This window comes from Tyto alba, unplaced genomic scaffold, assembly GCF_018691265.1.
Source record: "Tyto alba isolate M040663 unplaced genomic scaffold, T.alba_DEE_v4.0 Super-Scaffold_5, whole genome shotgun sequence".
In the NCBI taxonomy this organism is placed as follows: Eukaryota; Metazoa; Chordata; class Aves; order Strigiformes; family Tytonidae; genus Tyto; species Tyto alba.
The window spans coordinates 13,006,585-13,019,420 of record NW_024881326.1 but is presented as its reverse complement, the minus strand read 5'-3'; the positions used below and the strand labels follow the sequence as shown (position 1 = coordinate 13,019,420).

At 45.7% G+C, this 12,836-nt stretch overlaps 1 protein-coding gene across 2 annotated transcripts in view; it reads right to left on the bottom strand.

The window, feature by feature from the left end:
- The window catches only part of HEPH (hephaestin), a 33,923-nt gene that overhangs the window by 16,787 nt on the left and 4,300 nt on the right, over positions 1-12,836 (bottom strand). The window contains exons 4-14 of one of the 2 annotated variants that reach the window (XM_042807186.1): positions 10,962-11,206; positions 10,030-10,242; positions 9,277-9,456; positions 8,599-8,853; positions 7,840-8,008; positions 7,680-7,697; positions 6,461-6,600; positions 3,893-4,024; positions 3,074-3,285; positions 1,271-1,421; positions 761-973 (exon numbers count right to left, since the gene is read on the bottom strand). In XM_042807186.1, coding sequence (XP_042663120.1) covers positions 761-973; positions 1,271-1,421; positions 3,074-3,285; positions 3,893-4,024; positions 6,461-6,600; positions 7,680-7,697; positions 7,840-8,008; positions 8,599-8,853; positions 9,277-9,456; positions 10,030-10,242; positions 10,962-11,206 — 1,928 coding nt within the window. The remainder of the gene's footprint in view (positions 1-760; positions 974-1,270; positions 1,422-3,073; positions 3,286-3,892; positions 4,025-6,460; positions 6,601-7,679; positions 7,698-7,839; positions 8,009-8,598; positions 8,854-9,276; positions 9,457-10,029; positions 10,243-10,961; positions 11,207-12,836) is intronic. The other variant, XM_042807187.1, reaches the window with a different exon arrangement.

The following is a 12,836-nucleotide window of genomic DNA, read 5'->3' as shown; positions in this document are numbered from 1 at the left end:
TCAGCTACTTTTAAAGATCTCAGGAAACAGCTGCTTCCCATGCAAAGCTTGTGACGTGGCTGACATTGGTATGTGTGTATCTGTGTGTTTGTTTAGGGAGCTTGGTTGCCACAGGCTGATATTAAAAGGGGTTGTTAGAGAAACCAACCAGGAATGGCACAACAAAGTCCTACACAAAATCATCTTGGGAGGCTTTCTTATGCAATAACCAGCTTACTAGATGTGAAGAAACCAATAAAGTGACATAACCCTGCTACCAGTGATGAGACGTTGGTTAAATAAAAGATCTAGCCTGCAAATTCCGAAGGGGAGGAGACAACTGGCAGCTGAGGCTATCACATTGTGTGAATGAAACATGGTATTGTGTGCCTATCCCACAGACTAGGAAGACTGGGGTCTGTCATAAACGTAAATCTCCACAAGCCATGGACAGGGGAGTTGAGCTCTGGCAACTGACTGCTACTTTATTCTGAAAGACATGTTTGCACGTTTCTATGGGTCACAGACAGCAGTGTTCATCAGGACTGCTACTACAAATATTTTATTGGAAGTAGCACACTACAGAACCAGTGTGAGACAAGATCCTGTATCTCCTATTCTCCAGAATCAGATGCAATTACAGGAGCTGTGGCCTTGTAAACGGGATCAAAAAGGATCTAGAGCACAGGTCACCCTGTAAGAGTTTACACTGCTAAAGGATAAGCCACAGGAGCAAATATTACAAGAGACCTTTCCTGCTGCTAAATTAGATGTAACTTACCACTGTTATCAGGTTGCATGAAGGCAGTAGCAAATGTATGGGGGAAGAGATTGGCTGAATCTCTCCGCATCCCGTTCATCTGCAGGGTATTTCCCTGAAACACAGCTCCATGTACATCTGCTTCACTGCCCAAGCCCAGAAGGTGCCAGGACACATTGTCTCCTTCACACACATTCAGCCCAGGCAAGTTACCAAACATAAGCCCATTGATGGCTGCAAAGGAGAAAACAATTAACTCTCTGCAAGAAGGTATCAGCCAAGAGATTCATTTTGTGCACACACTTTGACAGGACAGGCTTACCAGTGAAATTGTAGCTTGCTTGTAATTCAACCCTGAACAAGCTCCTGAAACAGCTGTGCTTCTTGTCCCATGTCCCACTCGCTGCCTCTAGCCTCACTTGATTTCAGACCAATACCACACACAGCCACCCCAGCTCAGTCTCTAGGTGAGCACCAACCCATGTTTTGCAGGTTCATTCCTGCTGCATGCAGAACAGCATCAGGCCATACCATGCATCCTGTTTGATTCCTCGAAGCCATCATCCTTTTTCACAGAAGTCTCTTCCATCCTCAAATAGTACTTTATGTTTGCATTTAAATACCAGCTGAGGTTCTCATCAAACACGCTGAAGAGAAGGTAAAATTCTTTGTCGATGCCTTTCTATAATTACAATGATGGCTGTTAGTTTTTAAAACACACCAATTAACTATCCTTAAAGTTTGTTTGCCTGGCTCTCATGTTCCCCTTTATCTTAAAACTTGGCTCATTATAGGCCAGGGCTCTGGCCCTTTACTAATGTTAAGTGTTCTGCTTCTGTTCCACAAGAGGCACCACTTGTGGATTTTCCATGATATTTCACGTAATTAAAGTGATCAAAATTCAACCAAGGATATGAAGTCATCGCCTCCTTCCTCCACCATCCCTACTTTTAGGTGCAGGTTTCACCATCTGTCCAAATCAGACCCGAGATCAGAGCCCATTCCACAAGCCAGGCTGATGACTATGTTCCACTCCTTTCTCTTACCACAGACCTGGACTGGGGATTATTTTTTATTACCCCAAATCCTTGAAAATGTTAATTCTCCTAAGAAATGTTTTCCAAAGCATGGTGTGTTTCCCCACTAAAAGAACATCCCCAGCATTGTCCAGGTTCTCACTCTGATATCAGCTTCCTCATCTGTACCCAGGAAGACCCCCTGCAGAGAGAGCTAAGGGATTCCCAGTCTGTGGCACAAGGAGTGGCCATGGGCCTTTCCCATTTAAGCATTCTTTAAATGGTTGCCTAAGATTGTGGAGCCAGAATTGCTGCCCCAGGTGATTTTTCCCTGTCCTACTTTTACAAACAAGGCTGTCTGTTTTATTTACAGGTATTGAAAGGGTGTAAACATTTTATCATCACAGTTCCTTCATATAGTGGGCTGCATATATCCATGATCCTCTCTGCTCAGAAGACTCACATTTCCACCCCGTGTAACATGCCAATCTCTTCTGCATTCCTAATTTAGCCACATCATGCCACCACTGAAAGTAAACTCTAGTGAGGCTCTCATGGCAGTTGTTTTCAGACTCACCAGCCACTCCCTGATCTACACCACAAGGTAGGCAGGATGGCAGCAGGTTGTTTTTCTGCTGCCTACTGTTTTTCACAATAAGGCTCTGCTAATCCATCTTGCACTTCCCTGGTATATTAATTTAATGTCTTCACTAGATTTACTGTCATGAGTAGACTACCCCTAACTGAAATTCCAAGAGGAAGTTCTGGTCATTCAGATTTCACCTCTCTTCCACCAAAAGCATAAAGACTGACATGGATTTTCACACGCTTTTTTGTAGTCAGCTCTGCTTGAAAATTAACTGATCTTGAAAAGGAAAAGAGGCTCACCCAAACCTCAAAGTATTATATCATTCAAGCAAACCAACTGTAAGTGCAAATGTCTTTTCAATGTTTCTGAGACCGCAATGAATGTTCCACGTGCCTCTGAAAGCAGCCTGCTATGCAAGCCTCAGGACAAAAGTTATCTATAGTCACATCCAAGGTACAGTTGTTGTTCAGCCAAGTTTGAGTTTAAAGCAGAGCCCAGAAACCATTTCAAGGGCAGCCCTTGGGAGCCCAGAATGTTAGCATTTCCCATGTAAGACGTGGGCACCAGTTGTCCCAGTGTTAAACTGCCCCATGACTTTGATTCAACTCTCCTGGACTCACACTATTGTACGTTTGTTTTCACTATGTTCCCTAATGTTTTGCTGATGCTGCATTTTTCTACCAGAAAGCAAAGAACCTGGTAAGAGCATGGCAAGAAAACCCCTTTTACCTGTTTGTTCTTGTCATCCAAAGTGCCCGGCTTGCAGATGACCAGAGGCCCTACTAAGCCTGAACTGGGATCTTTGACAGGATTGACAGCTGAGCTGTACATCCAGGTCAGGCAGGGAGGGTCACTGGATGTGGGCCCAACATGCTTCGGCACAGTCCAGCGGTACGTAAAGTTGTGCAGTGGTGCAACAGAAACCCCATTCTGGGACAGACCTTTAAAAGAGATTGGTATGGTTATTCCCAAGGTCCCTATACAAACTTGGTAACATCTCCTCACCAGCTATATTTATACTGGGCTTTACTTCATTCATATCACTAAAATACCCAGTATCTCTGAGGTGTGATGTGAGCATGTTTATAAAGCACATTCAAGAAGGGAGCATCTCTCAGCACCATGTAAATTCCCCCAGTGCCATGGCAGAGACAGGCATGGTGATGGGAAATAATGAAGCAGATCCAGCTGCATCTGGGGAGATGAACACTGGAAGCACGTGATTATCTAAACTGGAGTGCACTGGGCACATTCCTCTGCTCAGTGTCTCAAGTAGGTAGAAATGGTCTGAGCTCTGGTTCAAAATTTTCATCTGAAAAACAGCACCTCTGGAACCGTACTCCCTCTGGCACCCTCCCTGGACACCAGTTCAGTGGAAAGTCTCTGTCAGTGAGGCGTCAGGCAGGCTCAGAGGACCATGCTGGCTTATACCCACTAGGACATCCAGTCCATCCAGGCTGCATAAATTCCCCAGCACAGAGAAGGTATGGTCTGGAGCTCCATCACCAGCATTAGCATTGAATTACTTGAGAAAAGGGAGCCACAAACCATCATGGTACCGCATCCCCTCCCACGCCTTTCCATAGGACACTCCGTGAGGCTGGATGCTGAAAGGCCAGGAGGCTTTGTTAGCAAACATCACCAGGATGGTGTCTCCAACTTCAGCTTTAATCACTGGACCTACACAAATAGCAGAAAGACCATGTCAGCAACAGAGCAACTCCCTGGATGACCAGGCAAACCAGAGAAGTCAGGGTCACCTTTCACCAGGGCTAAAGGGAGCAGAAGACGCCGAGGAAAGGTGGATGCCTCTGCAGCCCCTGCACATTGGCACCACCTAAGGCCATTCAGCCCTGACAGTGGGAGCAGGGGGCTGACAAGAATTATCTGAAAGCATTTTGGGTCTGCAGGAGAACTCAGAAAGACTTCAGGTCTTCACAGGAGTAACAAAACAGCCAGATGTGCTGAAATGTCCTCGGAGAGGCCTGTGTCTCTCACCCACCTACATAACAACCCCTCGGCTTTTTAAGACATGTGCCTCAGGTAGGCATGTAAAAAGAGGTGGAAGATGCTCTAAGCCCACCACTGTCTCTGGGAACCACTGCCCAACCAGACAGAAAGGAACCATGAGTCTTTAACATGCCTGTCAGTTCCCACCAGCCTGCAGACCCCTGGGTCCACAGACCACTCCCAACAGCCTCAGTAAGGGATAAGGAAAGCCAGGCTGCTGCCCTGCAAAACCAGCAGAGACCCATGCCCTGATGTGCACCTCTTGATGTACCTCCATGTGCTTGGCTCCCCCAGTGGAGAACATCTGAAAGCCACAGGTAACCACAGTCTCCCCCAGGCCCTGCCCTGTGCCCCAGCAACTTCTGCCTTGGGGCTCAACATCTCCTTTGGGCTGCACCCAGATTCCTCAGAGTAACCCCAAGCTGAGCCCTTTGTTAACACACTGCTGGCCTTCCTGATGTGTGAGAGGGCTCATCTCTCCAGTATGGAGCTGTGTCCCTCTCCCCTCCACCAGTCAAGACTTGGGGTTGGACTGCTCCTTGCAGTTCAGAAAGACCATGTTAGCATGCTGGTCTACCACAGGGCAATCCCACTGCAACTCTTCCACTGATGAGCCTCCCTCTTCCTCTTCCCACTCCTGGATGGCCCAGGCTCCATCCCCACTGTTCATCAAATGTCTTGGGCAACTGATGTTGGCCATAAACCCAACAGACTCAGAACAAAAAATAAGCAACTTGCTGCATGGTTAGTGACCCGGATAGGCTACCTGCAGAGTCTGGTAAGCACACAGGACTTTGGGAGCATCACAGCCAGCAGCTGCAAGGGAAAGCATAAGGAGGGCAGCAGGAGCAAGCTGCAGGGAGATGAACTGCCAAGTGTCCACAGCTGTTATGCCTAGCAGCCCCATGAAGAACAACAACAGCGCTAACAACCGACCACCCAGCCTTCCTCACAGTATAGCATCATGTATTTTAGGGCAAGAACAGGCAGCATAAGCCACGGGTGGATGCCCATGCAGCATGGGTTGTCTGCACTGCAGCACATCACATTCAGCAGTTCCTTGTTCCAGAGCTCAGTCCCTCACAGCCTCACATCTCTTCTAGACATCCCAACCACTTTATCAAGTTTGCTTTAACCAGCCAGTTCAAATGAGTTCAGGTAACTCCCCTCATGGATGTCACTTGTTTATCTGACTGGGGATTTTCATCAATTAATCCTTCAGTGGTTTTAGTTTACCAGTAGAAAATACCTGTAATTTCTTTCTATAAAGTCATACCTGAGTTTTTGCCCAGTCATTTGTCTTTATATAGGAATGTAGCTGTTGCTGGTAATGCTAACCCTTTTTTCCTCCCCCTCCCCAGGTTCTCAAAGTCCAGCAAGATGCTGTCAGCTCCTGACAGTTACACTGCCAACTCTCCTATGCATAACTCATCCATTTAGCTTTTATTCAGCTGCTTATACTTCTTTTTTTGCCACTCTCCACTCTTCTCTCCCCCTTTCCCAGTTTATTTTACTCCACATGCTCTCTCTGTGACCTCTGCTAGGATTGCTGTTACTTATTTCTGGTGTCATTAGATTATTAGTCACTGCTGATGCAGGTAAGCGGACCACACCTATATGCTTCTACCATGTACATCACAGCCTTCATGCACAATCCATTTGTCACTGCAGACTCCCTATTTTCTTCTCTCATCTTTCTTCACTGCCCTCCCTATTATCTGGCTATAACAGAAAGAGCACCCACTCAGGAAAGGAAGCTTTCTGTGAGAAAGTGGGGTCTGTAGCATGCCTTGAAGATGCTCAGTCAAAAACATAACCAGGGGCTACTGTGAGCTGTTTAGCTCTAGTTGCAAATACTATATTGTGTCCCTCAGTCCTTATTACTAACCTCTGAAGGCTGTCCTTGCAGAAAAGTGATTCTGTCTGTTCTACATTCCACATCCTCAGTCTGTCCCCCTTGGTCTTAGATGTAACTGCTGTGAAACACATCTGTGCCACTCACTGCACTCCAAAACAAGAGGACAGTTACAGCCATCTGGTACTCCTGACATCAGCATCATTCTCACTGACACTGAAAGAGGATTTGTGTTGCTGGATGATTCCTACCAAGTATCCCAAGGTGTTTCTCCTCTTCTGACTGTTGCTTTTCCTCACGGAAGCTCTCATCAGTATATTCCACGTATTTTGCCTTCCAATAGACTCCCCCAATTCGGTAGGGGCTACGCTTGAAAAACTGCTCAGCAGGGCTAAATGCAAAAAGCAAGTGTCAGGTCATTTCTATGAAAATCAGTCCTGTTCTCCTCTTCCTCCCCACACCCCTCTGGCAATGCCAGCAGCATCTCCAAATCAAGCAGCTTTTCAGACAAGGACAGCAACTCTGGTTTGGAACAAGCACAGCTTGTCTCTGTGAAGCTTTTTCATCCTACAGACTCATCTACCCACTGCGTTCATGAAGCACCTCTGGCATGCATCCCTCTCCCAGCTGAAACAGCCGGGTTTGATGACACAGGTCTAAACAGCATCTGTATACTAAGCATGCAAAAGAGGGCAGTGAACAAAACTGCAGTGCAGTAAGTGGAAAGGCAGTGCTTAAACACCAAATTCTTCAGAAGCCAGGGGACAGCCCAGGGGACAACTGCAATAACAGGAAAAAAAACCCCCACACAACAGCTGTAGAAAGCAATTTATTTCCTCTGCTACCACCCTCTTTAAACACACAGACAGATGTAACATGCTTTGCAGGAGAGGCAGATTAGTTACAAGGCCAGCTCATAGGTCTAAGGAGCTTTCGGTTCTAAGGTCTGCAAGAGAGTTGCTGCATGGCTTTGGGTAAATCATTAACCACTCTGCATTTCTACTTCATCTAAAGGAGGTATACATCTTCTCCAACAGCTTCCCAGGGAAGGGAAAGGAGGGGGAGGAATGTCTTTGTTTCTGTTAGCCAGAGTGGGAAACGACTCACCAACTGCTATCACAACCATCTGAGATGTGGGATGGAAGGCAGCTGTCAGGGTCATCACATTTGATTTCCTAGAAATCACTTGCTGCAACAAGGCTACACTGAAGCATATCTGCAGGCTAGCTCTGCCACCCTGTGTCTGCTGCAAGATGTGCTTTCTTAATAATTCATCAAATGTATAGATCTGTTCCTAGGTCAGGCGCAGCAAGCAGAAATTAAGCCGAGACAAACGGGGCAGCTCACGTTCTACATAAGCTGGGACTCCCAGCATCTGTGGGTAAGGCTATGAAACACAGCACACTTCCACGTGAAGTCCACTGTTGTACCTAGAACTGCTCTCTGTACAGTCTAGCTACAGCAGCCTACCTTTCCAGATGGGGTGATCTGCCTTCCCGGAAAATGTACTCCACACGAATTGCAGGCATGTATTTTGATAAGAAATGAATTACACATTTTCCTTAACAGCCTCCCCAACAGGGATCAGAGACCCCCAAACATTGCCCTAGCCCATCAGCCTCTTGCTTACCTGTCTGCCTCACTCAGCCGTTTCCTACTGCTTTGGTCGAGCCCTGAAGGTCCATAGTCCCACTGCACTTCCTTTGCAGCTATGTAGTATTTCCGAACTCTCCCTTCCAGGCTGGATGCTGGAGCTTGTCGAGAACAGGGCTGGACTTCATAGAGTGCCCCCATCCCAGCTGTCCAAGACATGGTGGAGGACACATGCTTAACCCCTCTCAGTCAGTTTGACCAGGCAATGAACACAGTCCCAGCTTCCTATCATGAATTGGCCATTTTTCCACTGTTGTCCCAAAAGGCACATGGCTGGGAGAAGTGATAAGGTGGTTCCCAGAGCAAGGAGTTTTTCGCGTTAGTGAGCAGAGCTTCTTACCTTAGATACTGGATGCTATGGAAGTATGGACAGAAAATGAATAGAGCCTTCTGCTATCCTCAGATGTACCAAGCAACCACCTCTTACAGGGACTAGAGATCTTAAGGCATTGCCTTATCTTAGCTTTCAGCTGTACCAGACTTACTGTCTTCAGCACTGATCAACATGGAACATTGTACAGTGGTACAAGTCACCCCCAGTAAGTCTGGCCTGCACATTAATGATCAATCCACCCCAATTTATAGAAGACAAGGAATCATCCCATTCATCTAGTGACATTTTTAGTGGGAATGCTGCCCAAGGCACTGCCCCCTACCACACTGTATGTCATGGGACCACACTGGGAGAAAAAAGGGATGCCACAGAGTGCAGGGCATATTCCAGCCTCTGCCTTACCTTGTATGTGATCATTGAGCTGACAGCTCAGTAGCCATCTCCCAGGGTTTCTGGGGATCATGTCTGCTGTAACAAAAGTGGCTGGGAAGAGGCTGGCCACATCTGTCTTATGGCCTCGAATATTGAGTGTTTCTCCATGGAAGTAGGCTGTATGAACATCAATTTCATTGCCCATCCCAAAGAGGTGCCATGAAACGTAATCCCCAGCACACATCGTCATGTCAGGGAGGTTTCCAAACACATAACCATTAATAGCTGCAAAACCAAGCAAGCCAAATTCAGAGATTAGAAAAAGGGCCTTTAGAGCTTCTGCCAGCAGGTCACAGTACAGACATGTTTGGAGGATGGATCTAACCAGAACTCATCCTACTCTTGTTCTGGAGAGCCCAGCTCCACAACCCATTCCTAAAATGAAGTCTATTCAAAATCTCCAAACAACTAACAAAGGCTCACTCAAGCCAAAGATGAAATCAAAATAACAATTATTTTTTTCTGAAGTTGTCGCAATGTCCCTGTGATACTGTTTGCTTAGCTCATGATCTCAGAGCTTGCGGTTTCTCTTCTCCCCCCTACCCACACTGTGGCATATGACAGCAGAAGGCACATTTCAAGATACCAGAGCACTGACACCCCAGAGTGTCTGGACAGAGTCAGTGGCTTCACAAAGGTGACACTGACCATGCATTTTGTTGCTCTCTTGGAATTCCTCATCTTCTTTGTCTATGGAGCCTGGATCTGTGCAGAAGGACACTATGTTCTCATCCAGGTACCAGCTTAGGTTCTCATCTACCACACTGAACATTAGAAAAAAATCAATGTCCACATCTTGGCGTTTTTGAGAACTCCCAGTCAGTATTCCTAGGGTAAAAAAAGAAGATGAATGAATACCCACCCATACAGAAAAGCAGACATCAGTCAAGTGATTAAAACACCAATAGAAAATTAATTCTTACCACACAAGTTAGAGACAGATGCTTTCCCCACCATCCTAGCACAGCTCACGGCAGAGTTCTAGCAAGCTCACTATTTTCTAATATATCCCTGCTAATACATTTCTCACCCCCTAACAGCTCTACCACTGCGTGGCTGAACTGCAGCACCTTCAGTGTTCTTACTCCTGATGAAGTTAAACAGTGCCCATTTTCTGTAATACACAAACTAGGTCTTGGACAAGATTACTGCTTTTAACATGGATTCAAACAGCTCTCCGAACAAGATGCCTCCAAGCTCACCTGACCAGACACTAAGGAATAAATACAATGTAATGACCAAAACCCAACTAGAACACAGGTACTGTCTTCTCCAGTCATGCTGCACATTCCACTGAAGCTGGGAGCTGCCAACCAGAGTATTTTCTCAACCTATTCCTGTTTAGCTCACCACAAAATCTCCACACTGCAGCCCTCAGCTGCTTTCTCTTAGAGTTTTTACCCTTTTTGCATGTAAGTAATGGCCCAATTAATCCAGATGCAATGTCCTTTGGTGCATCAATATGAGAGTGGTAGATCCAGGTCAAGCAGTTTGGGTCATCAGCAGTTGGACTGTGATCTTCAGGGACAGTCCAAGTATAGGTGTAATTCCCTTCTGGGAAAACAGCATCATCCTTCTTCTGATCCTGGGGGGACATATCAGGATACAGGGATCCTAGAACAATTAAGCAATCACAACATCCATTCAAGAAAAGCAGAGATGTCCACACACATAACCTTATACTGAGCCGCTCTCACTCAGTAGAGATATACATATATACTTGAGTAGCATATTTCAAAGCTAGACTTACCATCCCAAGGCTGAAATAATTTTATTATCACTCTCTCAAAGAGAAACTGAGGCACAGAGCCATTGTAAGGCAATTTGCCCAGTAAATGGGTCATCGCAGAGTCAGAAAGATGATGCCCATTCTGCCCATTGCTACTTTGCCTTCAACTCTGCAATGTGACACAGTCAGCCCCTCTCCAATCTCTTGGGTTGCTTCAAACAGCAGTTCTTTGGTCTCATACTTCACCATTCTTGTGAACTCCCTGAAGCCCATCACACTCATGACTCTTACACTACAGCACTTCAAATACCGACTATAGCTCTCTTCCTTCTGCACCATTATCCCACTACCAAGCTTTAGAAGTTCTAAAATCAAGAAATCCGGGCTGTGTACTGTAATGTCCATGTCAGAAAAACACGGCCAGACCCATGAACTTGATAACCCAACATCAGATGACTTCACTAAACACCTAAATGCAGTTGCTTTCCAGCAATACAGCTTTGGGTTAACCAAGTATGTGGCTTTATAAACATCTCTCCTCAGTACATACGCTTAAGTTCCCAGTGAGAAAATTCTGCCTCCTTTATGGCAGTAGCTCATTTACCTTCAGAGTCCTTCTCATAGAAAACACCATGAGGATGAATTGTATACGGTCGACCAGCAAAATTTTTTAGGTGTACTTTAATAGTATCCCCCACTTCTGCTCGGATGACCGGCCCCAGGAACCCCAGCCAGCCAGGTTTGGGAATCTCAGTGGTGTACGTGGAGTCTGTGTACTGCTTATAGACAGCTTTCTTGTATGTGCTTCCCACCCTGTCTTTGCCAGACTGGAGGAATGTTGAGGCCTTGCTGTTAAATTCAGAAAAGGGAAAGTCATCATGAGTCATGCATCATATGAAACAGCTGGTCAATAACACAGTAGAGTGATGATGACACACAGCTTTCCCAGGTAAGCCCAAAAGCTCTGGCATTACAGGGGACTGCCTGTGCTCTACCCTAGCATGCTCCAAGACACTTGTGAACTTTTCCTCCCACATCTCTGACAGCCATGACATGGGTAGTGCAGCCTGCTTGGGAAACAAGCAGCACTGGCCATTAAGACTTGTCAGCTTTCCAAGCATGTGAAACATAACAGGGGGACATCAGCACATTAACAGCTCAGTGAGCCTGGGACCACTGCCACAAGTACAGCCAGATGCCGACCGCCTGCTGCCATGCACAGCCACAGCCTCACCCCCAGTTCTTCACAAACGGACACAAAGTGCACCCCTGAACTGTGCAGTGCAAACAAGGAATGGGAAGGATGGTGCCTCTCTGATAATCACATGTGAGTGACACAGGGAAGACTGAAGCCCTTTTCATGCCTGCTTCAGCCTTCATTGGGCTTTTTGAAACTCACTTCAATGCCCTCATGGCATTTGCAGCTAAATCACAAGAGGGGTGTGGGGAGAATAAAAATCTCCTGAGAGCTCTAGACAAAATTCACAGTCTAAAAAGATGATTCTCTACTTAACAGATTCTGAATTACTTGTAGAATGGCAGATGAGTCAGGCAGGTACATACCCAGCAAGTAACCAAATTCCAGAGTTAAAACCTCATACAGGTACTAAAGTTCAATTCATGAGTACATTTGCTCTTTACGACCAATTCTCAGTAGATAAGACATGAATCATGGCCCAGGTATTAGTGGGACAGGCCTAAATGAGAGCTGAGATTACTCTCCCACTTCCCCTTTAGTATCAATCACCCTGCAGTAACATAAGTAGCCCTAAAATACAGGCAAACACTAATGTGTATCTCCAGAAGATGAACAGTTGAGACCAAAACATCAAGCATTGCCCTTGTCATTCAAAATTGTGAAGGGCTGGGCTCTAGCTATACAATCTAGAGTTCATCCCTTTGTGAAGTCATCCCTGCAGCCACTACTAGCAAAGAGTTTACAGATAATTCATACTTCATTTTACAGATCTGCCTTCTTTCCCCCATACATAGTCCATTTCTCCCCAACACAAAAAAAATCTTTCTTTATTATGGAGGGGTAAATGACCAAGATAAGGTCAAAAATACTGGTTATTTGCCATAAAAAAATGAGGAGGTAGAAAACAAAGCACAAATGCCTTTAAAAAGCTGTGGAAAGATATGGGGGGGGGGGGGGGGGCAGGGCGGGGTGAAAAACACCAAAACAAAACACCAAAGAAAAAGGACTGATGTTTTGAAAATTAAAACCAAAACTTGTTTTTGTAGTGACTCAAAGTAATTATTGCAGTTTCCAGATTTACTTTTGCAACAAAAACATTTTTCAAACAACCCCTACGATTTCATGCAGGAAGTTCAGGAAGTTCCATTAAGTCTAAGGCTTAAAATTCCATTTAAACAAAAACAATCTAGCTCTGTGAAGTCATTTACATTAAGGTGAAAAGTCATCATGCCTCAGGATATACAAGCTGTTCACCAGCTGGAACTAAGAAAAATGAAACCC